The sequence below is a fragment of the Anneissia japonica genome, unplaced genomic scaffold, assembly GCF_011630105.1.
Source record: "Anneissia japonica isolate Jap-2015-1 unplaced genomic scaffold, ASM1163010v1 scaffold199_len4679917_cov187, whole genome shotgun sequence".
Classification (NCBI taxonomy): Eukaryota; Metazoa; Echinodermata; class Crinoidea; order Comatulida; family Comatulidae; genus Anneissia; species Anneissia japonica.
The window spans coordinates 4,471,838-4,499,464 of record NW_022686322.1 but is presented as its reverse complement, the minus strand read 5'-3'; the positions used below and the strand labels follow the sequence as shown (position 1 = coordinate 4,499,464).

At 34.4% G+C, this 27,627-nt stretch overlaps 1 protein-coding gene across 1 annotated transcript in view; it reads left to right on the top strand.

The window, feature by feature from the left end:
• The first annotated feature begins 1,216 nt into the window (after positions 1 to 1,216).
• Positions 1,217 to 27,627, top strand: part of LOC117114775 (SCO-spondin-like) — a 35,517-nt gene continuing 9,106 nt past the window's right edge. Inside the window, exons 1-21 of the mRNA XM_033258466.1 lie at positions 1,217 to 1,393; positions 5,795 to 5,983; positions 6,578 to 6,675; positions 8,175 to 8,273; positions 9,058 to 9,243; positions 9,734 to 9,835; positions 11,309 to 11,401; positions 12,069 to 12,116; positions 13,452 to 13,644; positions 15,505 to 15,641; positions 16,350 to 16,618; positions 17,856 to 18,069; positions 19,064 to 19,189; positions 19,739 to 19,847; positions 20,781 to 21,050; positions 21,870 to 22,065; positions 24,330 to 24,741; positions 24,872 to 25,005; positions 26,007 to 26,116; positions 26,797 to 26,843; positions 27,317 to 27,548. Of these exons, the coding sequence (XP_033114357.1) occupies positions 1,338 to 1,393; positions 5,795 to 5,983; positions 6,578 to 6,675; positions 8,175 to 8,273; positions 9,058 to 9,243; positions 9,734 to 9,835; positions 11,309 to 11,401; positions 12,069 to 12,116; positions 13,452 to 13,644; positions 15,505 to 15,641; positions 16,350 to 16,618; positions 17,856 to 18,069; positions 19,064 to 19,189; positions 19,739 to 19,847; positions 20,781 to 21,050; positions 21,870 to 22,065; positions 24,330 to 24,741; positions 24,872 to 25,005; positions 26,007 to 26,116; positions 26,797 to 26,843; positions 27,317 to 27,548 (3,320 nt within the window). The 5' untranslated portion in view covers positions 1,217 to 1,337. The remainder of the gene's footprint in view (positions 1,394 to 5,794; positions 5,984 to 6,577; positions 6,676 to 8,174; positions 8,274 to 9,057; positions 9,244 to 9,733; positions 9,836 to 11,308; positions 11,402 to 12,068; positions 12,117 to 13,451; positions 13,645 to 15,504; positions 15,642 to 16,349; positions 16,619 to 17,855; positions 18,070 to 19,063; positions 19,190 to 19,738; positions 19,848 to 20,780; positions 21,051 to 21,869; positions 22,066 to 24,329; positions 24,742 to 24,871; positions 25,006 to 26,006; positions 26,117 to 26,796; positions 26,844 to 27,316; positions 27,549 to 27,627) is intronic.

Below are 27,627 nucleotides of genomic sequence, written 5' to 3'. Positions count from 1 at the left end.
ATTATTATTATTATTATTATTATTAGGAACCTTATCCCAGTACACTAAATTGATCCAATGGCATTCCAAATTTAATCTTGGCATATACATTATTTATTATTATTATTATTATTATTATTATTATTATTATTATTATTATTATTATTATTATTATTATTTAATAATGTTCTAACTGCCCTATCTACCTAGGTTATTGTTTCTAATCAAGACCTTTATTCATACAACTTTATGCCTTGCCGCTGAGGAAGGACTAGTATTGTCTGAAAGCTCTGGTTCTAGTTATGGCTGTTTACTTAAATTTACTTTTTAGCTGTTGCTTATCAAATAATTATCGCTAACAAGATGCAGACATTTTTGTTTTTCATCATTGTTGTTTATCATAATTTGGCCTTTTAATCTATATATAGGCCTAAATTTTAAACCTTAAAGAAAAGGGAATATGTGAGTGTGAAAAATAGGTGCCTCAACCGTCAACAGGGGCGGATCCAGATCCAGAGATGTCCGAAAGGCGGGGGTGGGGGGCGAAAGGGGACCAAAAGTGAGGCCGATCGAGACAACACTACCCTAGGGGGCCTGGGGGCTTGTTCCCGCTAAAGTTTTGCTTACTAGACGCCCGAAAATAACCCCCGAGGCGTTGATTTATTTTTCCTTCCTTCTTTTTTTTTTTTTTACCGATATATATGTATGCGGGTATGTATAATTTGTGATAAACGCAACTGGACAAGTTGGTCATGTTTCATCTCATTTTATTATGGCGATGTTTAATACTGATTATGACATCCTATTTCCGTATCGATAATGGTTCTATATTAAGCAAAAACGATTTTCACGGGTTTTTGCCATACCTCAATTCCCTACTCAGCGAGGCAGATTATTGTATTGAATACCTGGGTTATAATAATGTCCTACACAAAGCTGGATTTTCGACTAAATTGGAACATAAAGCCTCTAAAGACTTAATAACGATTGATTTTATTGATTTTTTTCTTCCTCAACCATCTGTTCTTCTAAATCAATGTAATACTGTCAAAGCTACCATTGCAAAAACAACTGCTCTGATTGATTTTTAGCCAATGAAAATACGTTTAATAATTTACGATAGGCATTTTCTCAAGTTTCAACCAATCAGCAAGCAAGTTTTCTAGTTTTTCTATATGAATCGATGACACTATATAAACTGGCCCTTCGCGTAATAAGGGTACAGAACCAAGTTTCCTTTCGCTTGTGTTCTAACCCACACAGTTCAGTTTTAAAATAATTAATTCGTATTGTGCATTGAAAAGAAAGGTTAATTTTGTCAATCAAATACTACAATATTTAAAAGGAATAACGCAAGAATGACGCCGAAGGCGTTTTTCTGGACGTTAGTCCTCAGTCTTCTTTACTTGGCTAGGTAAGTAATCTCAATTTCATTTTCATTTATTAATTTGACATCAAACGGTCCAGGGGTTGCCGTCAGCAACAATGCGAGATAACATAAATGTGCTGTATGAGATACGTATTGGTTTTGCATTACGTATTGCATTTTTCAATCTAAAACATCCACTACAGTATTTATTTATTCGTTAAATATTTTAGGAGGAAAAACATGAATAAAGAACGATAGTTAGCCAATGAACGGTCAAAGGCTCGTCGTTTTAACAGATGAAAACAGGAAGGCTAGCGATGCTTGTTTAATTAATTTTATGTTAAATAGGCCTACCTTGACTTTTTGGTGACTTTGGATCGAGAATTTTGCTCAAAACATCTTCAGTTTATAGGATATAAACCTTAAGTGATGACCAGTCAAGACATTTTCGGAACCCGCACTAAAATAATTCACAGAATTTGACATACCACACCACAAGGAAGGAAGTTCCGGTCATCAATAACTCGTATCGCAAATGTCATTTCTTATTTAATTTTTGTTTTTTGTTAATATACAATATATATAGGCTATGGATGGCTTCTATTTTGAAACATTCAAGTGTTGTGAATTCCTCGCGCTCCAATAGATCAATACCATGACAATCTTTAAAATGTCTGAATGACATTCGCTTTTTCCCCATAACAAATTTAGAGCCTTAGTTTTTGTATATAAACTTTATTTCTAAAATCTAAATCAATCTTGTAGAGTGCGCCGTTGATATATTCAAGTAAGTCAGTCTTGTTTAAATTCCACCTCATCAGGCACCGTTGGCTACTCATGCCGCCGAATAGAGACGTAAGAACCCATTACCATCTCGAAATTTGAATCATCTTTTATCAGCCCCAACATTCTTTCCGATGCTCTCCAAGCCTTGAGTGTGCTGAAAATTCAGATTTTTCTTTTAACCAATAAAATACCAAGATTTTCTTCATTTAACTTTAACACAGTCTTGATGAACCAATTCTAATATATACGGGTATATAATATTTAAGCTTACAATAATTGGTTTCGAGACCTAAAACCTTCTCTTATTTGCCGCGACGAAACGAGGCACCTACGTATAAAAAAAGTTTTAGCAATAGTCGTTCCATGTTTAAACCGATGACAATATAGGACCTAGGCCTAGTAGTAATTCTTGATTCTTCATAATGGACTCATCGGTCAATGGCGGAGCCGGGAGTGAGGGGGAGGGGGAGGGGAAGGGGTATTGTTTTAAATTTTGAACACTCCTGGACCCCCGTCGTCTGACGCCACGACGAGGTCGTAAAAAGCCTAAATATTAATTTGGCGATCTAATCACAGTTAAATACTTGATCCAATCCTTAATGTTGTCGATGTATAATAGCAGCATCATGAAACGGCTTTGTGGTAGGCCTAACCTAGGCCTATTCTAGTTTGCCTATCTAGAGGCCTAGCTATAGGATTAGGCCGAGGCTGGGCATAGGCCTATCCTAGCTAGCTTCCACAATCAAGAAGGAGGGATTTGTTTAACATAACTTTATTAAAGGTACGGTAGGCGTGAGGCCGCGTCATAGGCCGTGGGGCCCTGATTTTCTCCAGACTACTTAGCTCAAGCAGACATTTTTCTGTTCAGGCCCGGACCTATAATTTTGAGTGTACTTAAGAGCCTTAGTTTTTGTATATAAACTTTATTTCTAAAATCTAAATCAATCTTGTAGAGTGCGCCGTTGATATATTCAAGTAAGTCAGTCTTGTTTAAATTCCACCTCATCAGGCACCGTTGGCTACTCATGCCGCCGAATAGAGACGTAAGAACCCATTACCATCTCGAAATTTGAATCATCTTTTATCAGCCCCAACATTCTTTCCGATGCTCTCCAAGCCTTGAGTGTGCTGAAAATTCAGATTTTTCTTTTAACCAATAAAATACCAAGATTTTCTTCATTTAACTTTAACACAGTCTTGATGAACCAATGCTAATATATATATAATATTTAAGCTTACAATAATTGGTTTCGAGACCTAAAACCTTCTCTTATTTGCCGCGACGAAACTAGGCACCTACATATAAAAAAAGTTCTAGCAATAGTCGTTCCATATTTAAACCGATGACAATAGGACCTCCTAATAGTAATTCTTGATTCTTCATAATGGACTCATCGGTCAATGGCGGAGCCGGGAGTGAGGGAGGGGGGCGGGGCAGGGGTATTGTTTTTTAACTGTTGGACACTCCTGGACCCCCGTCGTCTGACGCCACGACGAGGTCGTAAAAGCCTAAATATTAATTTGGCGATCTAATCACAGTTATTGATCCAATCCTTAATGTTGTCTAAATGTACAATTTTGGAAGGCCTAACAATCTCTTTATGAACACCACCAGACATTATTCTGGGACCCAACCGAGGATTCAGTGACTTTGGTCCGGATGTCGAACAAATTGTATCCCCGTCGTAAAATTTAATGGAGTACGACCATACATGTGACTGTCACGACAAAATGAGCTCTTTATTTGGGAATATCCCCAAACGGCGCCGTAAATACTGGAATAGAAGCCCGGCATTGGATTTATTTTCCAATTGGCTCCTCAGTTTCGATGCTTTGCGAAGTAAGGGGGTGCAGCTAGGGGTGGGGGGAGGGGGGGAGATAATTTTGGGGAATTACTACTAAAAACAATAAATAGGGCCACTGTAACATCAGTCTGTATCCGCTTGGAGTGTATTAAAGCTCCCCCACCACTTCACCTTCCCCAACTTCACCTTTACTTCCCCCATCTGCACCCCATTTCAAGAATGGATAGCACTGCTTCAAGTCGAGGTTTTACGGAACACCTCCTTGGATACCCTTATTTAAGGAGACATCCCTAATAATGGGACACTTTTTCGGCCACAAAACTAGAGAGTGAAAATCTTTTAACACTACGGTCAACCCTATCCAGGGGACCAGGGGACAAATTTTGTTGGTCCCGAAGGTGTCCTCTACTATTGGGGTTCTCTATATTACAACAGTAGGTATGATTCTGTTATGTCGTCCTCTAGAGTAAAAGCCACAATAAAAATAACAAAAAAGTGAACGCGGTTCATCCGAATAATGCTCGTTGTTTATATAAATATGATAATACATAAAAAATTAGTGTACAGCAAATTAATTACTGTATTGGTACCGTATTGAAAATGATGTGCGTTCCATTGACATTAGTGCTTGTAGTAAGTACAATTCTAACGTCGATGTATAATAGCAGCATCATGAAACGCGGCTTTGTGTAACCTAGGCCTATTCTAGTTTGCCTACCTAGGCCTAGGGTAGGATCTAGGCCGAGGCTAGGGCATAGGGCCTAGGCCTATCCTATAGCTAGCTTCCACAATCAAGAAGGAGGGATTTGTTTAACATAACTTTATTAAAGGTACGGTAGGCGTGAGGCCGCGTCATAGGCCGTGGGGCCCTGATTTTCTCCAGACTACGTAGCTCAGCAAAGACATTTTTCTGTTCAGGCCCGGGCCTATCCTTTTGAATGTACTTAGCAAGGCTAATAATAGCCAAACATTGTCGGAATATATCCACAGTTGGCCAAACATTGTCGGAGTATAAATCTACAGTTGTTTTATTTCACCCCTAGGCTAAACCTATTTTTAAATTTAAAATTAAATTTTCACTCTGATAGTATTCAATGTAGAAACATTCAAGGAAAAAACACAGAAAAGTAAAAAAAGCATCTTATCACTGTGGCCCATATCCAGTGCTTAAACATCAACACTTGCTGAATAGAAAGTGCCATAGCCTCAAATCTAGTGGCTAAAGAAAAGGGTGCTGAATTTGAAGAAGAAAGTATATTTGAAAGTTTTCTTATGTGGATCAGTGATACCTCAAAACAAGCTCAGATTTGTGTTGAAAAATGCAAGGATTATAGGTGCCCAAAATCCTAATTTACTGCATAATACATTGTTTGTTTATATGTTGAGATATAGTGAAACCTAATTTTCAGCAAAATTTGCGTGGAAATAAGCCTTTATTTTGCGAAATGCGCGGACACATTTCAGACAATGTTTGCATGAATATATTCCCCGCACAGGCCTTACTTGACAGTCTGACACCCCCCCCCCACATCTATTGGTGGGGGGGGGAGAAAAATAATTCGCCTGTGAGTAAGATTTGTATGTGTATTGTTTATATATGCAACCCTAACCCCTAAATGTTAGTCCTGCAGGTTTCGGCCAAGGTCCTTGAGAGAGGAAATTGGGTGTTTTCCAGGGTGGTTAAGCCTCCAAAAATGACAAATTTGGGGTTAATTCAAAGGCTTATTTAATGAATTTTATGTAGAATGTAATTACAATTTTTTTCTTCTCCCCAACGAATTGTGGTTTTTCTCCCCGACGGTGAGAATGAAATGACAATGAAAAAAGTGATTAATTGGTTGCAATGAATTTGTAGTTCTCAAGAATCTGTTCCAGTAGAAGATGTGGATGGCCATTTTTGTGATGAAGTCACTCAAGTACTTGAGCCTGTGAATCAAGTATCCACAGAGTTGAGAATGCAAACTGTTCAAATCAATTGCAACGATGCACTTAGCAGTGATTCTGACCTTAATGAAATTGGCGGCGGTCGTTGCACAGTTTCGAGGTAACTATGGTAGTTTTCAACATTTCACACATTCCCCTGATTTGCCCAATATATATGTGGCAAAGACAAGCCAAACCAGTCACTCATTGCAAAAATCAATTTTTGATGAGAGCTATAAAATGGTAAAAGAATCATTTAAGTCCAACATTTCATTATGAAGTTACAGGAATTTAAACATAAGCTGTTTAAAGAACAGTATTTGAGAAATCAGACTTTAAAGTTTAGGGTTTCAGGCAGAAATCATCCCCAAATTATTAAAAATTGTTGTTTCACTTGCAAATGTGGAAAATAAAAACAAAGCATGATATATAAAAGTTTAGTGCAATTAAATAGATTTCAAAAATTTTGAAATCCCAGGATGTTTTAGTCATTATCTCTTAACAGGATTTGCGACGAGTGACTGGTTTGGCTTGTCTTTGCCACATATGGATGTAATATAACATTATTATCATGCCTTCACACAATAGCTACCGTATTATAATTAATAGTCATTTTAGCTTTGACTGATTGAACAACTGACCAATCATAAAAGGTCCACAAGTGGTTTCAGGTTAGAGGTCAAATACACAATCTAAGTTTATACTTTTGTTTTAGGGAAGTGGCAGTTCAAGTAAACGGTACTGACACCGTCACACGTAATGTAACAACACGTGTGTGCTGTGATGGCTGGGAGGGTGATGACTGTGACTCACGTAAGCATTATTTTAACATTCATACATTGTTTGATCAAAACCATGTGTAGACGCGCTTATGAAGACCCAGATCGTGAACATTGTGGTTATGAGGATATGATTGTTTAATGGCCTATATTAAATGCAACTCAATATTATATTATTATTATTATTATTATTATTATTATTATTATTATTATTATTATTATTTTTATTTATTTTAAAAATTTGTATTAAGTCTATGTTTTAATTTATTATTATTGTTTTTAGTATTATCATCATTATTTTATTATTATTATATTGTATATTATTTGTATTATACATACAATATCTATATTAGTCCCGGTGGCAGAGCCTTGGACTATTGTTTTTCCTATGTTGTTCAACCTTTTTTTTCATTGTCCATGGGATTGATTGTTGTCAATTTTTCATCACCATGATGGTAAGATGAGTTTGGTAAGTCTGATTGGTTTTAAACTTGGCAGAATGCAAGAAGACATTAAAAAAAATGAAGCCTATTGTATTGGTACATGTTGTGATTATGCTAATTAGTCATTTACATAATGAATACTTAATTATTCAGTACATTATAATTCCAGTTAGTGCCCAGCTTTAGTTATAGGGAGCTTTTGATTTGCGCGACATTGCGACGCTGGAACGGAATCGCTCATGCGTGACCGTCCTACCGAGCGTCCTACGTTCTCTGCGTACATAGATTTACCCAAGTTGCATTCTAGAATCCACGCGATGAGGAGAACTTAACATTCTTGCATGTGCAGATAACTTTTAGTGATGTCATTATGTTCTACGTCCTACCATAGTCGTGCAATCGAAATCTCCTTATTAAAAAAGATTGGTCAATAAGTTTGATCTTCAAGCACAAATACAACTTTATAATCTTCCTGTCCACCATCCATTATCACCCTCCTAAAAAACGAGTATTAAAAACACAGCAAAATAATAGTTTAAATAATATGTTTTCTTAAATGCCCTGGCTGTGAATGTGACTATATTGGTAAGACAGGCAGATGCCTTACAACTAGAGTATCTGAACTCTCTACAATCTCTAACAGCGTTATTCACAATCATATTGAGTCTTGTGATGATTTTCAATATATTGTAGAACTTCAAAATTTTGCACGATTAAGGACGATTTCCTTGTTAATTACAAATCCCCAATATATTCCAACACTACAATATAATGCCTTAAACCGATCTCAAAGCATCAACAGAGTTAAAATAACCCAACTTTATTTCCTCTCTAATAATTAAAATTGTTGTACTCACTTTGTTAATCCCCTCATTTGCATATTGTAGCATTTTTTGTAATCACTGTCAAAGTTTTCTCACTCTTGAAGATGACCCATTATAAAGGTCGAAACATTGAATCATGGCCTTCCTCTCATTATTCAGAGTAATGTTCGTTCTGTGTTATTTAAACATAATCAGTGCATCTGTTTAATTTGTTTATATATTTGCTTTCATAAATGTAGTTATACTGATCTCTTATCAATTTACAGCTGTCTGTTCGCCACTTTGTGCAAATGGAGGTGTGTGTGAAGCCCCAGGTTCATGCAACTGTGAGAACACTGGTTATGTTGGCAGTTCCTGTGAAGAAGGTGAGAGCAGTATTCAGCTACCGTATATGCTCGCATGTAAGGCAATCCGCGTATGTCGACCCCCACTGAGTTTGAAATGATTTTTGTATGTCGGCGTATAAGCAGTGGCGGATCCAGCGGAGGGCCATGAGTTAAAGAGAGGAAAGAGGAAAAAGGGAGTGCACCCATGAGTTCAGTGCAATCCAGCAGTGGGTGAAAGAAGAGCTCGATTATTTACCACTTATTTGCACCAACCATGGTGGGGCTGAGGTGGGCGTGGCAGCATGAACGTGAACACCCCCCCTCGTCAAAAATTCTCTGGATTCGCCCCTGATAAGACAACCCTCTCTCTTTTTGCTGCTTTTATATTCTTGTTGCATCTAGCTGGCTAAAAACCTAGCTGATTCAGGGTTTATCTTCCAAAAAATAATACCATTTCATTGGCTTTTAAATGTTCCTCAACATCTATACTTCCTTACATTAATTGCGTTCATTCATGTTAGCTTCAATTCAGTAGTAAATTCATGTGTTACAGACAATCTGCACATATCCTGTAAGACAAACATGATTTAAAAATAAAAAATTTGTATGTGTTGCACATATGAGATGACCCGTTGTTTTTCCAACGTAATTTGCTATTTTAAGCCTTGTTTTATATGTGAGAATATACGTGAAGCAAAGTGAAGCATTTTCGGTTAACAGTTTAAAGCCCTGATGATACAGGGTGAATATGACTATATCGATATATTGGTCTAAGCCATGTTATTTCATCTGAATTGTACAATCAATTTCCATTTATTTACAGCTGTGTGCAATCCACCATGTGTGAATGGTTCATGTAGTGGAGGTACATGTGAATGTGAATCGGGCTACAGCGGGGAAATTTGTGACATTCCAATTTGTACCCCCAGTTGCCAAAATGACGCTGTGTGTGTTGCTCCTAATAGGTGTCTATGTCCAGAGGGTCTAACTGGTGATGACTGTACAGAGCGTATGTATTTTTATGTATTATATATTTTTTCACCGCTCTACACATTAATTTTACATATTCGCATAGTGACGGCCATTCTGCATTAAGTGAACAACATGATATGGCAAGTTTATTGGTTCGCATCTTGCAGCACTCTCCTATTTTTTACCTCCACTTTTTACTGTGATTTATTGAGCAGGTTACTGAATTATATACTTACGTATTTACAGGGTATAAATTATTATTTTTATAATCTTCTTTCTAAGTGAATACATCCATATATTTTTAATATTTTAGTAAAAGTGAAATTTATTATCATATACCTATTTTATACACACATATTAATAGATAAATAATTTTGTCTCTTTTCCAAATGATCATCAAACTTACTGATTCCTCACAAAGAAACTAGAGTGTTACAGTTTCACCAATCTTCCATGTTGATGATTTAAGAATAGTTATCTCGGCTTTGAGATAAATTGAAACCATGTTAATGTTGTCTTTTTTGCAGAGATTTATACATGCGAAGTTCCCTGTGCAAATGGCGGAACTTGTGGCGCGGGGAGTACTTGCGCCTGTGTAGAGGGCTGGGGAGGGCCCACCTGCGAAGAAGGTGAGTATGTAACACATACTTTCCAAATAGATTAATATGTGCAGTTGATCAGTTGCTGAGTGTTCTTTCAAATGCTTATAAAACTAAGAGAGGAGCATCTTGAAATTCCCAACTTATTTGTAAGGTTGACATTTTTTTACTTTTCCAGTCCATTTAACAAAACTTAGACAATCAACCTCCATTTTCCTTCTTATAGTAATAAAATACTAATAACGTTGACAATAACGATTATAATAATAGCTGGAGCACACTCCGAGAGTGTATACCTTCACCCGCAATTCTCCCGAGTTTAAATTTCACATGCATCTTTTTCTTTTAGGAAAAAAAAATAATGAATACAGAATCAGAAACGCCACCGGTATTCAAACCAAGCGTACATCGTATATCAAAATAGACCCAAATGTGTTTTTAGTTATGTGCCATTGAGACTCTTCAATCATTGTTCCTTGGATCATGAAAAACTATTCATAGAAATTTTCATTCAGATCCATTGATCAGTTTTTAAGATATTTTTGTCTGGGACGGTCCATTTTAAGTGTTTCCACATGCACACACTACTCCGGAACATCAACAAAGTTGCATACTTTTTCCTTGGCCATGAGAAACCTTTCTAGAAATTTTTTTCAGATGCATTTATCATTTTTTTTTACAATCTAGGTATGGGAATTTTTCTTTAAATGGTCCTCATATCCACGTTATACTTTATATCATCACAAGATTTAATAATTTCTTTTTTTTAACATGACAAACCATTCTAGAAAGTTTCATTCAGATCTATTAAAATCAGTTAGCATTTAAATGACCCCCCACCCCTCCAGATTGATACCAGAATCAGGATTGTCACCAAAATTTAATATTATTTTTCTTGTAACTCGGTTAGATCTTCTTAAAAGTTTCATACTGATCAGTAGGTCAGTTTTTGAGATAATTACTTGGGGTCCCACATCCACACCTTACTCTTCGTCACTAAAATAAAAAGGAACCTTGCCTTCAATGTCAGAAATCATTTGTGAAGATATGAGGCACGTGGACCTGTAGGCAACATGTTGCTAAGAAACCCACAAACATACAAAATTCGATGAAAATATATCCTTGCGGAGGTAATAATAATAATAATTATAGTAGTAGTAATAATAATATATAATAGTAATAACATAATAAAAGTCAGCATTGCAAAAATTTAAAAAAATTAAAATATGAATTATAAAAAATTTCAAATATACTGAGCAAGATAATGATAAAATTAAATTAACTGAATGTTCCAATAAAGAACGAAACATAGAATCAACTATGGCCTCTTGTCTGTCATTTTTCGGAGTCGCCATACTCATATTTTATTTACGTATAATCATCAGTGGATTCTTTGGTTCTTAACTGTGTAATAAGACAAATCATTAATTTTTTGTGTAAACATTATGGTAATATGTACTTTGTTGAATAAATAATTTGACGAATGTTATGTTTATTGTTTAGCCATTTGTGATCCTGAATGTCAAAATGGAGTCTGCACGGCACCAAACTTCTGTATATGTGAGGCTGGCTTTTCAGGGGCCATCTGTGACACATGTAAGTTTAACAATTTGTTCAGCCATGCTTAAACCTATGCTGTATACTAGGCAACCTATAAACAGTAGAGGTTATAAAAATGTTGTAAAAAATGTAACAAAATTGTAACTTTCAGTTTTCAGATTTTAAAATATTATCAAATAGTAGTACAGTATGTGTGCATTTTTTATTCAATGTCTCTACATTAATTAATTTATATCAAAGTCAAAGGTGTAATCTGCTTTAGTGAGATTCATTCATACATTTTTCCAGCATAGCCCATCTTCAGATATAATTTGATTTATATATAAAATAATAAAGTTAATAAAGTTCAGGTGGCTATAAAGTCATGTGATTTAACAGTTAATGGACCTTAAGTCCTGTCTCTTTGATATTGTGGCTAAGCTCCCACGGAATGACATTGTAACTGTATGATGTGCATTTGAGGGACAGCACATGTTTGTAGGACAAGCTTGTATTCTGGACCCAGTTCTGATTGGTCGATTGTAAGTATTATTAAAACTTAAATAGTAACTCCCTATAAAATTACCATATACAATGAAATGCAGCCGATTTTAAAACCCAAATGATTGTCTGATGCTCTGACCTGTGGTAGTCATTGCAGTTGCAATAAGATACAAATTATATGTGTTTTTCATAAATATATTTTTTGTTTGATCTTGTATAGCTGATTCAGCTAATGACGGACGTGGAATCTTCAACATGAGCATGCCAAGTAAGTGATTGAATAAGTGATATATTGTGTGATATATGTCTTGTAAGTGGGCAGAAGAATTTCACATTGTCTATAAAAATTTGAAAAAAATTTATGAAAACATTAAATCACTTTACTATGCTGATTATCTTAAAATAATAATGACTTATAGACCGCATATTTTGAGGAACTATATGCTCGTGAAAACAAAAATGGACCAAGAAAGTACTGTAAATGCTCAAATAAGCACCACTCTTGAATAAGTGCTGCACCTAACCTCATTATTTTAGCTAAGCGCCACAGTCTCAAATATGCACCGCAACGCTTCAATCAAGAGTAATATTACCTCGTGTGTAATGAAACTCTTCGAGAAACAGGGTTTTAAATACAATGTATACAGTGTTAAAATATATATATAACACACTGAAACAACAGTTCTTTATAAATGTTTATTTACAATGACGTAGGACCTACGATAGGCCTACTGAACTATTTGGAATACATGAGATAGGTGAAATGGGAACGGGCATGGAAAGTGTCCAGCTAATATTTTCTTATAAGCGCCGCTCTCAAAAAAACTTTTTTTTTTGCTGATTTTCAGACGTTTTACTCCAAATAACTTTAATTGATTACCAGCTAATGTTTATGTTCTATGCAGAGAGTGTAGATATTTTATCCATTTGTTAATTAGTGAAGATAATATTTTCATGTTCTAATTCTTAATTTAATTCAATGAAGTATACAATTACAAAGTAAGCAATTTAAACGATTTTATTTTAATATTATTTTTGTGTGTGTAATAATGACAACGTTAATAATAATTTTATAGTGCGTTTTGATCATGATATCTCCAGACTACCAAATTTTATTTGCCAAAGTATGTGACATACCTAAATATGGTCATGATGACATCACATCATGACTGTATAATATAGGCACATCAGATTAGATCACTACTGCCCCCCTCCCCAACAAAATATTATTGAATTAAATAAAAAAATAAAATGATATAAAAATAATAAATAGGTTTACTAGCTAAAATTTATAATGAAATGGTAAAAAATAAACGAAAATGTTTACTAACTAAACACAAACACTGTGTTCTTTTTTATTTTTTTTGTTGTTCTAATATACAGTATGATGTTAACGGCAGACCATGACAATGGACAGGATATTTGATGTTTGAGGCATTTTTCTGTGGAATGTTATATATAATGGTGGCATTACTATAATATTATTATTATTATTATTATTATTATTATTATTATTATTATAATTATTATTATTATTATTATTATTATTATTATTTAGTTAATATTTCTACTAATGAAATTATTATTATTTTTTACTTAACAGGCGGTATTTGCTCTGCCTGCTGCAACTCCCACTACAAGACATTTGACGGTCGTGTCATTATCTTTCCGGGCAAATGTACTTACACGATGGTTTCCATGTGCGACAACGATCCAGAAAGCTTTGGAGTTGATATTGTGACTGATTATGATTGTGATGTTGCTGGAAATGTCTGTCGTTATGCTGTTCACATTCGGTCAGTAAACATAGTTGTACAAAATAGGCTAAGTCAGAAATAATAAATATGGTTGAATACACCGATTCCGCTAGGTTGTTCATGTGATGTATAGTGTGTGCAAATTGTAAACAGGCAGCATGAGTGACGTTTGGTAATACAAAAATGTGTGGCTTCTTCAGAGTGTTTCTGCTGTAAAGCACGTATTTGATGTTGAATAATGATGGATGGAATGATAGTAAACCATACAAACTATAAACCATGTAAACTATACAAAATAGACCGAATTTGTCACCAAAGGTGACATCATCGCGATTTCACCGAGTGGGTATGAATTTGTAAACATTGGCAAAAGAGCTATGCTAATGCATTGAGTGGAGTCGAAAGTGGTGTATATTAAATCGTCTAAAATGTAGCGAAGTTTAGTATAGAGATACTTTTTATAACAACGTATACATTTTGAATGAATCATAGATTCATGAGACTAAGGTTGATTTGATTTAAATTTCCATGAAGACTAAAAATATGAAGAGTTTTGAGAGGCCTTCTAGGGGTCATAGGCCTATCGCTCGCGGGACTCGCCGCATCCAGTGCTGGCTAAGGTGATCGCTGTTGATTTAGAGGTACACATTCAGCTTAAATACTGTCACCAAGTCATTTTGTTGGAATTTCTGTATGTAATATTGGACAAACCTAAATTGCTGAATTGTAGAATAAGATGTTTCTGTTGACTTCGATGGCCAATGAGTCAAAAGAACGTTGTTTATGTGACTCTAGTCTGGGGCTAGCCCTGTGTTCATGTGACGAAGCTATGCAAACATGTTCAAGTTTTCCATCTGTTTATTTCACTCCATCTCAAATCTAACGGGTCAAAAGGCTGACGTTTATAAAAGAAATATTTTCCAGGGCTTTTTGATAAGTTATTTTACGATAAAATGTACAAATAAGTAAGTTCAAGGAGTTTTAAAATTTTACTTGAGTGGAGGCTTATTATTGTGTTAAAAACTGCTACCTAGCAGTTTGTTTTGATGTTATACCAACTGTAACAGCTTGCTTTGGTGACTAATTTGATGTATTGATTGGAAATTGAACTTTTGCTTTAATGGTTTGCTAACGCTGCAAAAGATACTTTTCATTTCAGCAACATTTATTTCTTTCATCTTTCTTTGATATATATATATATATATATATACATACAGTAGAAAATAATTAAATTGAGCAATAATAATATCAGAATAACTGTATAACTAATAGCAATTAACATATAAACAATGAAAGAGGCAACAGCCCTGGAAGTAAATTCGGTTTAAAGGTTAAACCGATACTGGCCCCAAACATTGAGATTTTTTGAGAAATGTTAGGCCTAGGCCCCTGATGATATGTACGGTCTGTTTAGGTATGCATGAGAGTCTTTGATCCGCAAACTGCGATTTTTTCCACGTACGATTTCTAAGCCAGCTAAGGTTTACGAAGAATCACATAAATTCCAAAACATACAAACCTAGAGAATGCTAGCATAAGTAAATAAACACTATTTTGAACAATTGCAGTGCCTTTCATTGACAGTTATTCTCACGTTAATAGTGGGCTGTTGTTTTCCAACCATAACATTACCTTTTCCTATACTTCACACCGATCTCACTTAAGTTCTGCATAGTTATACCCACTATATGTCATGTGACTGGGTGTAGGTAAGCCTTGTTGAATGTGTATTGGTAATGATTATTTTTGTTTGGTTGGAGGTAATGGTGGTAACTGTGATCATGATTATTGTAGTGATGATGCTGATTAAGGTTATCATGTGATATCTGTATTAAAATTTATGCATATTGCACAATATTATATAGCATGATATATAATCTTCATGGTATCTTCACACAGTCATGAAGGAGTGCTGTACACCATGTATCCAGGCAAGGTGCTTCACCGTGATGCCGTACAGGTTCGTGTTCCCCACAGTGAAGATGGAATGAGTATCGAATCCCTTGGCGTTTACTTGATCTACCAAGGAATTAATGGTTAGTATTTCAAGAATGATATTTTATGCAAATCCAATGGAAATGATTTTAAAAGTTGAAATTATAATATTATTGTGTAGGCATTTACATATTGATTCATTTTTCATTATCATTATCATCATTATCATCATTATCATTATTATCATCGTCATCATCATCATTATCAAAATATCATCATCATTACCATCATCATCATCATCATCACTATCACCATCATCACCATCATCATCATCATCATAATCTTCATCATAATCATCATCACCATCATTGTCACCATCATCATCGTCATCATCATTATCATCGACATCATCACCACCAACATCAACATCACCACCATCATTATCACCATCATACATTCTAATATATTTATCTTACTCAATGTGCTAGCCCTGTTAGTTATCTTACAAAGTTTTTTTGCAATTTTATGGTGAAAATATGTAAAAAATCTTGTGACATACCCATGTGACATGTAAACATTAATTAAACTTACTGATGTGAATGTAAAGCTGGTATTAGGCCCTGGGTCCTGCAGCGATTAGAATGCAGTGTCTGTACTGTAGGAATACTGTACTGAGTTTCTGTTCTTGTTGCATGTATTATGCACCCAGATTCAACGGCTTAAAGTTTTATCTGAAGAACAAGGTCTTTAAAAGCAAAAGACTTTACTATTACCATATTATGTGACACAAATTAGCGTATTTCTTTCAGGTATTAAGGTCTCATTTGATGGACGTGCAAGTGTATATGTGCACATGCCAGAGATCTACAATGATAATGTTTGTGGCCTTTGTGGAAACTTTGATGGTGAATCTGAAAATGACTTGGTGATGTATCCATTTACCGGCTCTATGGCAAATAGTGATGCTGAGTTTGGTAACCGCATGAAAAGTGGAACACGTACTGAATGTGCAGACGTACCACTTGATCAGACACACACTTGCGATGCAATAGAGTCTGACCAAGAAGCCATGAATGTGGTATGGTCAATGTTTTATTCTAGTTTTATACCAATCTTCTAGTAAAATATTTAAATTCTTTGTAGTATATGATTTAAATTCTTTATAGTATATGATTTAAATTCTTCATAGTATATGATTTAAATTCCTCATAGTATATGATTTAAATTCTTTGTAGTATGATTTAAATTCCGCACACTGTATATGATTAAAATTCTTTGTAGTATATGATTTAAATTCTTCATAGTATATGATTTAAATTCCTCATAGTATATGATTTAAATTCTTCACACAGTATATGATTTATAGTCTTCACATTGTATATGATTTAAATTCTTCATAGTGTATGATTTAAATTCTTTGTAGTTTATGATTTAAAATTCTTCACACAGTATATGATTTAAATTCCTCATAGTATATGATTTAAATTCTTTGTAGTATGATTTAAATTCCGCACACTGTATATGATTAAAATTCTTTGTAGTATATGATTTAAATTCTTCATAGTATATGATTTAAATTCCTCATAGTATATGATTTAAATTCTTCACACAGTATATGATTTATAGTCTTCACATTGTATATGATTTAAATTCTTCATAGTGTATGATTTAAATTCTTTGTAGTTTATGATTTAAAATTCTTCACACAGTATATGATTTAAATTCTTCATAGTATATGATTTAAATTCTTTGTAGTATGATTTAAATTCCGCACACTGTATATGATTTAAATTCTTTGTAGTATATGATTTAAATTCTTCATAGTATATGATTTAAATTCTTCACACAGTATATGATTTAAAATTCCTCATAGTATATGATTTAAATTCTTCGCACAGTATATGATTTATATTCTTCACATTGTATATGATTTAAATTCTTCATAGTGTATGATTTAAATTCATTGTAGTTTATGATTTAAAATTCTTCACACAGTATATGATTTAAATTCTTCATAATATATGATTTAAATTCTTTGTAGTATGATTTAAATTCTTCACACAGTATATGATTTAAATTCTTCATAGTATATGATTTAAATTCTTTGTAGTATGATTTAAATTCTTCACACAGTATATGATTTAAATTCTTCATAGTATATGATTTAAATTCTTCATAGTATATGATTTAAATTCTTCATAATATATGATTTAAATTCTTCACACAGTATATGATTTAAATTCTTTCTTATATGATCAGGTTTGTTCACATTAATGGCAAACTTATTTGAAGTATTGTGATTGAATTTTTGACAGGCCAGGGAACGTTGCAATTACATCTATTCAGAAGTGTTCGAGGCCTGCCATAATGATGTTGATCCTGAAGCGTATCATGGCTTGTGTATGTACCACATGTGTAATTGTGACATCCGTAGTGGAGAGGTCTGTGAATGTGAATCGATGACTCAGTACTCCCGGGCCTGTGCACAGAAAAACATCGTCTTGAATTGGAGATCAGAAACATTCTGTGGTACGTCATTCTTGGTTTCTTTGATAAGTAATAACACATTCTTGTTGCTACACTGTTACCCACAATTAGTTGATTTTTTAAAAAGCAGTCAAATACAATTAATACAAAATAGTACGAACCTACCCAATTATATTCTTCCAGTCTTTTGGTATTTTTTTTTTTTATATTTGTTAATTAGCCAAACAAAGAAACAATAAAAATAAAATCAGAAGAGAAAAGGAATTTTCTAACCATATTTAAAGAGGGTGACTCTCTTAACTTGTACTAGAAGGTAAACTAAACTGTGCTACAATATGACTACCAGAGTATCAAGTATGCAAAACAGCATTGTAGCCACGGCGGTCGGCGCTAGCCGGGGATGACTAGTACATTTGGTGACCGGGACTGATAGCAAATTTTAAAAATCTTATGGGCACAAAATTTGTGTAAACTTTCATTAAAATATCAGTTAAATATGTCACTCACATAATATGCCATATATTCCGATGTGGAAAGTCAATAAATTGGATCCTGAAATTCGGGGTGCGGCCTATTTTACACCGGTTAGCAACCTACTATTTTTTTCTTCCATCCATTCATTTTGTTCCATCCGTTTTGCTCCATTGCACGGTGCATAGGATAGATAGAATAGCTTCAACCTAATACAATCTTTTTTGATTGGTTAAAAAGATACTGGACTGTTCCATTAAAAAAAGGGTACATTTCTTTTTATAAAATATCAAATGACAAGAATTTCCATTCAGAAAAAAAGGTAGATTTTTTCCATAAAATATCAAATGACAAGAATTTATTTTAGGTTTGTTAATGATTGTTTATAATGAATGTTTTCTATTTGCTACTTGACTCCGCTTCGTCGAATGGAACAGTCAATCTTTCAACTCATGAAAATATTCTTCGCGTTGCACTCATAAACATTAATTATTAGTATACTGTAATTGTTTTTCTTTTTTAGCTTGATCTATTTTCTTTTTATATACTGTGTTTAATTTCTCAGATCTAACTTGTGACAATGGCATGGTCTACAGTGAATGCAGCTCAGCATGTCCCCGCGTTTGTGAGAATGCAGATTTTGAAGCAGAATGTGATGAGTTCTGTGTTGATGGTTGCATCTGCCCACTAGGTATGCCACAAATTGTAATTTATTCTTCTTAAAGATATATGTGAGGCTAGAAAATGACTCTCAATGTTAGAATATCAAAAATTGATTTTATATTATATTTAGGTAGATCACATTATAAGCTTTAATTTGGTCTTTGGATGGCTTCATCCAGAGATGTGAGCATTTAAATATTATGTGTAAGAGAACCACATTTTGAGAAAATCGGCTTCCAAGATCAACTAACCTGTACAAATAATAGGACTAGAATTACAGAATATGCACAGAGAACACTGTTTTAGTAGGAAAATTCACTTACAAAGTATACAATCATTAAATATAAATATCAAGTTATTCAAAAACATTAAAATCAAAATTGTGTAACATTTTGACTTTGACCTATTTTTGTGATTATCTCAAAGGATTTCACCAACGATGCATCTCATTTCGTGGTGAGACCTCACATATTGTCCCTGAAAATGACAAATATCTCTTTAGCTGAGAGAGCAGCTTAGCTCAGTAATAATGATTATTTTTTTAACCAATGAATTTTTCCCAATAATTATATTTTAGGGACTCTGTTTGATGGTCAGAGTTGTGTATCACGTCCTGAATGCCCATGCTTACATAATGACGAACTCTATCCAGTAGATACTGTGCGTGATAGTGAATGTCGAAGCTGGTATGAATTATGACATTTTAAAAATTGAAATTCAAGTTTGACAAAAAGGGCATAATGAAATTTACCCCAATTGTTATTTTCATCATTATGCTTTTTAGTATGTGTATTTGTGGCAAAGATGAGCCAAACCATTCCCTTCATGTTTCAGAGATAATGCTGGAATGTCAACATTTTTAGAATATATTTTATCGCATTAAACAACTGTGTTGTTGTTTTCCCCATTTTCAATGTTAACACAACAATTTTTACAATTTGGTGATGGTTTCTGCCTAAGAAATGCCTGAAATCATGAACTTTGAAAGCTTATTTCTCAAATATTGTTCTTTAAACAGCTGTATGTCAGATTTAAGTGATTTTTTTACCATTTTGTAGCCCTAATTTTACTTATTAACCCTTTAATAATAACTAAAAATATTTTTTTTTTCAAAGAGTGACCAGTTTGGTTTTGACTTTGCCCCATTTATAGTTGTATGCAAAAACTGTAATATAGTGATGCTCAGGTTGTGTGGATAAATGCTAGGCTAAATTAATGCTGTACTTATACTAAACACATTCTTTTAAAATATAAAGTATTGTTTAGTGCCATTGTCTGTAACATGAATATAGTTTTCAAATTAAAGTTTTTATATTGTAATTAATATTATTAAAAAAAAATATTGGGATGATATTCATGGTGCTTATGACTGTTTTGAGCTGCTACTACACATTGTTGACTGTTAAAATAAAAAAAAAAACGTTGGAACACCTAACTTTTGATGTATATATGCTTTTAGTATTAAGTATTAATTAAGCATTAATCAACCAAGAATTCAGTTAATTATGTTAATTATAATTAATTGTTTATATTTAATTATCTATTGTAAAATTCACCAAAAGATTAACAAGTATTAAACATTTTTGTACTCATTAAATCATGAATATGAACTTTTCTAGCACCTGTCAAGGTGGCAGCTGGAATTGTGTAGATCAAGAATGCGACGGCCGGGGCTCCATCATTGGTGATCACTTCTTCAAAACGTTTGATGACTTCCATTACAAGCTCAGGGGAAATTGTCAGTACATCTTAGCACAATCACGGAACAATGTGGTTGTTGATACGCCATTCTACATTTGGATAGATATGACACCTTGTGCCCAATCTGTTGTGTCTGTACAGTGTATTGCATCTGTTTCGCTACGCATCCATTCAGACTATGTGTACAAGTATGTATATATAATTTTATTCTTAATGATACATATGAAATTCCAAATTTTAACGTAAATGTTAATCAATCTGCTTCCCATTTTCCGTATTCACACTTTTTGTGATTTGTGAGAAACTGGTCTGAATTTGAAGTGCCGCTCTGTGAACAATCATAATATGCGAATCAACAAAAATGTACCAACAAATTCTGAAAAAGTTCATTGAACATGCTTGCAGTTTGTGTCTAATATAGCAACATTTCGCGATTGGTCAACATTTTAATATCATCATTCATGTTAAGTGACAAGAACCTGGCCGATTAGCTGGCATTACACATCGAACTCAAGCGCAGATTTTTTCACTAAATTTAAGATCAAGCTGCACGTTGTACGTCCACAAATGTTAAGACCGCATGAATCGTGTTGGGTGAGAGTCACAAATATGTCATTAAATAGTCTGCCAGTGTACTTTTAATAGTACACAAATCAAATTATATCAGTATCACTATTTGAGTTTAAACTATGTTGAGTTTGGAGAATAAAAACATATTTTCCACATTAAAGTACATCTTTAAAGCCAGACACTCACTGCGAATCGTTAGTTGATGCAATTCTGTTGCAAACCATGGCGTGTGCGCAACAGATCTTTTTAATGACGATTTGCACAGACTCCCACCGACAATCAGCGGGTGTTGTCGCATCGTTTAGCACTCATGGGCAGCGAAGTTGGATTCATTGTATGTCCATCGCACGACTGTCGTACGACGCAAGGATAATTGCAGGCCCATTTGAAATCCTTAAGGATTATTATTCAGCTTTGGAACAATTATTTTTTCACAGGTTACGTTCCAACGGAGACTTTTTGCGGAACAACCAAGTTGTTGGAATTCCCAACGTATACACCGACCAAAACCTTGTCCGTGTACGACGCATTTCAGACTCGTTCATCCGTATTGAGACAGCCATTGGTGTCCAAATTCTTTGGGATGGCGACAGCCAACTGTTTGTCCGCCTTTCACCATCATGGAGAGGAAAGGTAAATTTATATATTCATTGTTCAATTAATTGGGTTTGCAAAGCGGTGAACACATTATATTAAAGAATTTTTCTTGTGAGTCACGTATGAACCGTCTATATGAACCGTCTATATTTAAAATATAGTCCTCATTTCCAAGATATCAACATAGAGAGTAGGGATGGAGGGAAGGTTGTCTAGGTTCTCACTCATAGACTACCAACATCACGATTGATTGGGGTATCTGACAAAAATATAATAAAATACTGTCCATTACAATATTAAATAAGTTGCTTATTTAAAACAATCATGCTGGACAATGCACTCCATGATACAGACTGACTTACAGTGGCCCTATTTATTGTTTTATAGTAGTAATTCCCAAAATTTAGAGCATTCATTTTGAAAAGAAGCCCCTTGCCTCCTCATTACACTGCAAAAGTAGCCTCGAAAAGAAGCCCATCTCGAAAAGAAACCCGTTTCGAAAAGAAGCCCAGGCCTTCTATTCAAGGTTTTGTGGTATCTTTTATTTCCTTATACATACTTGAAATGATAACATAATACCCTGGTTATTAATTAATATGTTTGAAGGGCTAAATTATTTTTAGAGTTGGTCAGATGGGCCATAGATAATCTCAGCCGAGTTGAAAGCAATCGTTATACATCTAGGTGAAACCCTTTCTGCTAATGTAGATCTTATTTGCAATTTGAAATTATAGGGGTCTACTTTTAAATTGTACTAGGCCTATACCAGCGGCCATGACCAAGTTGGGCCAGGGGAAATTTGTGTGTGGACCTTTTATCAGTTTAATCTAAACTAATTCCTCCATGACAGAACAAAGTGCAGAGATGGAACTTGTTGGCACAAATATCAGGGTGATAATACTGTATGACTTGAATTATTTTCATGACAATCAAAATGTATTTTTATAAGCACTGTTCTTTGGTTCACAAGCTGTTTATTATCATATAATAAAATAAGTAGGCTTACGAATGTTATTGACGATAAAACCCAATACCGTAGTTGTGTTTGCCTCTATAATTTAACAAAGGGCTTCTTCTGCCATGGTTCATAAATTGAGCATCAGGACTCTGCAATCCTTAAAATTCTAAACATGTTTAGGGTAAAGTTTTTTTCATTTTTTTATCTGCTAGGTTAAATTTAGCAGAGCTAATAAGAATACCAATCTTGGGAGTTTTTTTTATAATTCAGTTTACCGGGTTTAATTTTAGATCTGATTGTGGTAACCCCTAAATCATAACGGGCTTGAAGCACACAGTGAAGAAGGGGGCCTTCTTCACTGTACTCAGTACTCAGTGACCAATTTTTGGTGCTATTTATTCTATTTATGGCCTACGGCCCTACAGTATACTATCTTGTTCATTTTTAAACCACCCCATGCACATTGCCCAGGGGTTGCATTTTTATCATTACTTTATTGAAAATGTATTCATCAAACTTTTAGTATGTTTTAAATATTTTTTTCATTATTTTTTTTTCTTCACAGGCAAAATTAAATTGCTCAAATGGGCCCACGGGCTGCCTATTAAAAACCAGGGACATAATATATGGATGTTATTAAGCAATATAGTTAGGTTTTGAGTATACTATAGGAAATAGAAACCGACATGTAATTATTTCCTGAAAAAATTGCCAGCAGAACTGAAGGCAATTTTTGAAGGAAATAATAGCTTCTAAGAATATTAGAATTGTTTGTTTAGTAGTATGTGCACTGACACTCTCCACAGAACTCTTCGCTGCTCGTTGCAATACAACAAAGATTGTGGTTAATGAAGTTTATTAGGTGGGCCTAATCTCCTAGGAACATCTATGCAATAGAATAAAATTCATTGTAAACATATTATTGTGAATAATTTCTGCTTTGCCTTATTTTTCAGTTCTTTTATAAGCCAGTTACTTTGGTATTTCATAACCATTATGCTAGGCCTTGCCTACGATGGTCTAGACTTCTTTCATGTAATCAGTGCCGAGAGAGATTTGTTTGGTTCACCGTGTGCATTCAGCTTGGCCTAGCAATGAAATAATCTATCGCAATGTATTGTAGTAAATCCCTACAGCTTTGAACTTTTTGCACACAAGACACAAAAATCATATTGATGTGATCAGTCGGGGATAGGAAACTTCAGTTCAAATGAAAGTGATGACATCACCACTGGCATATGAACATAAATATTGGATTAGTGAAAATTTATATAATGTATAGTTTTAATGCTAATGTCGTGCTCTAATTTAATTGTTATAAATCCTTCATTTTCATTACCAGGTTTCTGGATTGTTTGGCAACTTCGATAGCATTCAGGATAATGATATGTTGACTCCTAGCAACTCTTTATCAGTTCAGCCATTCCGATTTGCTAATGCCTGGAAAAACTCTGCCTCCTGCCCGGATCTTACTGAAGGCGCCTACGGTCAAACAGCTGGCATGTGCTCCTTCTCACAACAGTATGAGCAAAATGCTGAAAGAATCTGTGCGATACTCGGAGAGGCTCCGTTTGATCAATGCCACAACGTGGAGGATTATGAGCCTTACGTGGAAGACTGCAAGAACAGTGTCTGTGCCTGTTGGTCTCGGCAGGATGTTGAGGAAGGTTGTGAATGCCTGGCTTTTGCTGCCTATGCACATGAATGTGCAGTCAAAGGTGTTGTCTTGGATTGGCGAACAGATGAAGTTTGCTGTAAGTAATGGTGAAAAGTGATGGAGAAATTTGTAAAATTTATGTTTTTAGAATATCCTATGTATTAAAATTCACCATTTGCATTGGAACTCAAACCTCATTTAAAAGACTTATATTGGTTTGTCTTTAGATCATGAGTGTCCAGTTGGACAGGTGTACAAGGAATGTGGCGACAGTTGTGAAGTTCTGTGCCGAGAATTGACACTTGGCGATGAGAACTGTGTGAATGAGTGCGTTCCTGGTTGTCAGTGTGCTGAAGGGAACGTAAGTGGGGTTTTTTTTTTCTATTTACATCTAGAGAGGACGTCCTGCACCAATAAAAATCCCCCAGAAAATATCCCATGAAAATTCATGGTATTTGCATGCTTTTTTTTTTTTTTTTTTTTTTTTTTTTTTTTTTTTTTTTTTTTTTTTTTTTTTTTTGTATTTCTCGGGATTAAACACTATTTATTTTAATCATTTTTTCCTTTTCGTTTTTGCTGTAAGAACTTTTTTCTCATTTCTTCATATCTTGTATATATATATATATTAATAAGTACACATGCATAAACACGTAAATGATGCAGATCTTGAAGTCCTGTTTACTATTGGGGGCCCATAAGTTCAAAAGGCTATGAAAGTGTATACCAACATGATACTTCACTTGGTTTTAAATATACCCAAAGTGATGCGTGACATACCTGATACCCTTGATATAAAATACCCTTGATATAAAAATGCAATTTGGAAATCATTATACTATTAAAATTGATCTTTTAAATGTATACCAAACCAAATTTCATTAGCAACTTGTACTTACACATTGTGAAAAAAACTTTTTTTTTTTATCCATGATACACTTTTCCTAAAAAATCACACCCTGTGCTGCTTTCTTGGAAAAAGCTGAACTAACAACAACAAAAGATATGTGTTATTAGATATTGTTAGATGGAAATTACAATAAATATGCATAATCAGCATCTTATAAACTCTATTCATTTTGCAACATTGTGTGATACAAATTCCTTGCCATTCAACACGATCTTAGATATATATATATTACATTTTGCAGAATGGTGATAATCCTAAAAGCCATGCCTTCTTTATGACCTTTTTCATGTTATTTTTTTAGAGATTTTTTATATTTACGTATCTCTACATTGATATTTATTGTAATCTTATTGTCTGTAAAATTGGTATGTGGTACCGTGAAACTTTATAAATATCTTTATTATTATGCATAAGACTGTAGTACGTAGAAATAAAATTTGAAATATATTTCACAGATTTGGGATATTGAACGAGATATGTGTGTACCACTTAGTCAGTGCCATTGTTATCACAATAATGCTGGTTACGAACCTGGTGATACCAGACAAGACCAATGTAACATTTGGTGAGTTTATAGCAGGGCTGGTGGAATGTTTTTCAAAGTGGGGGTCCACTAGTAAGATGAATGGGAATATGAACCAAGGAGAATCTGTGTTAAAATTTAGGGGGTGGGGTCAACATTTTCCCCAAACACCCCAAAAAGGAAGGGAGGTCCGCGAAAATTTTGATTCCTAGATGGCGGAAAATGAGGTTTTCCGACTTTTGAGCTAGGTGTCTTTTAATGACTTTTAAGTACTTCAAAATTCAAGGTTTTTCCCTCTCTTGAAAACGGTCAGGTAAACTTTCTCATTCTTATACAGTAAATGAGCCTGTTATGTGTGTATATACACACAAAAAAAATGAGTAGTTGCAAATGTATTCTTTTTTCCATGAATCGATAAATCCCAAAAAGGAAGCGGTTTCGCCGGCCATGCATAGTTCCTTTTATCTGTCCTGTCAGAGGTTCAGTTTGATGCACAATTGCTTAAAGGTTACTTTATTACATAGAACATCAATTAAATATAAAACATACAAAATAGTCATGACAAATGAATTTGTAATTTTTGTAATTTTTAATAATTTTAGTTGAGTTTAAATGAAAAGTATGATACAGTAAGTATCATACTTTTATTACAATATTATATTACAATATTTTTTACTAGAAAGTATATGATTTTTTGTAAATTTTATGGTTTCATTATTCAGCACATGCCTTGATGGTCGTTGGAGTTGTACAGATAATGATTGCTCTGGTGAGTACACATGAAAACAAACAGTGACCAAACCATACCTTTTAGAGATAGAATTTAAGTCAGAAATTAAGTATTTTTAAATTAATGTTTACCCAGGGACCATTAAGATTGGCCCTCACTAGATTCAACTGAGTGCCATCGGAATATAAAGCTCAGATTAAAAATGTTTGGTGATTCCTAAGGTATAAGAACTTGTAAAGAAGGCAGTAATTAATCTATTATTAATGGAACAAGATTATGCTACTTTCATGACACAGCATGACCGTTACATATTTTGTTTATTTTGTGAATACTTACCTGGATGAACCGATATATGCCAATTTCCTTTTAGGAACTTACCTCAAAAATAATGGAATAGTCCGACCCATGCGTATATAATGCAACACTGTTAAGTAACAGGCCTCAATTTTCCTTTCGCTGTGTGCGCGTGTACACTTACCATTGAACATATTTTATGTGGTTTTAACCTTTAGTGACTCCTGCTTGTGTTGATGGCCGTGTGTGGAGTAACTGCACAGCATGCGAGGGTACATGCGAGAACCTTAGAGTAGACTGCGCCGGAGCTGATTGCCGAGAAGGGTGCGCTTGCCCAAGTCATCAGGTTCAGTACGAGGGTGCATGTATTGATGTGGATCAGTGTCCATGTGAACATCAAGGACGATCCTTTGCACCCAGATCTATGATTTACAGAGACTGTAACAGATGGTGAGTACAGCACAGTGGTGGATTGGGTTGGATGATAAGCAGGCTTATGCCCTTCCTGTTCTCCCCCCCCCCCCTTACA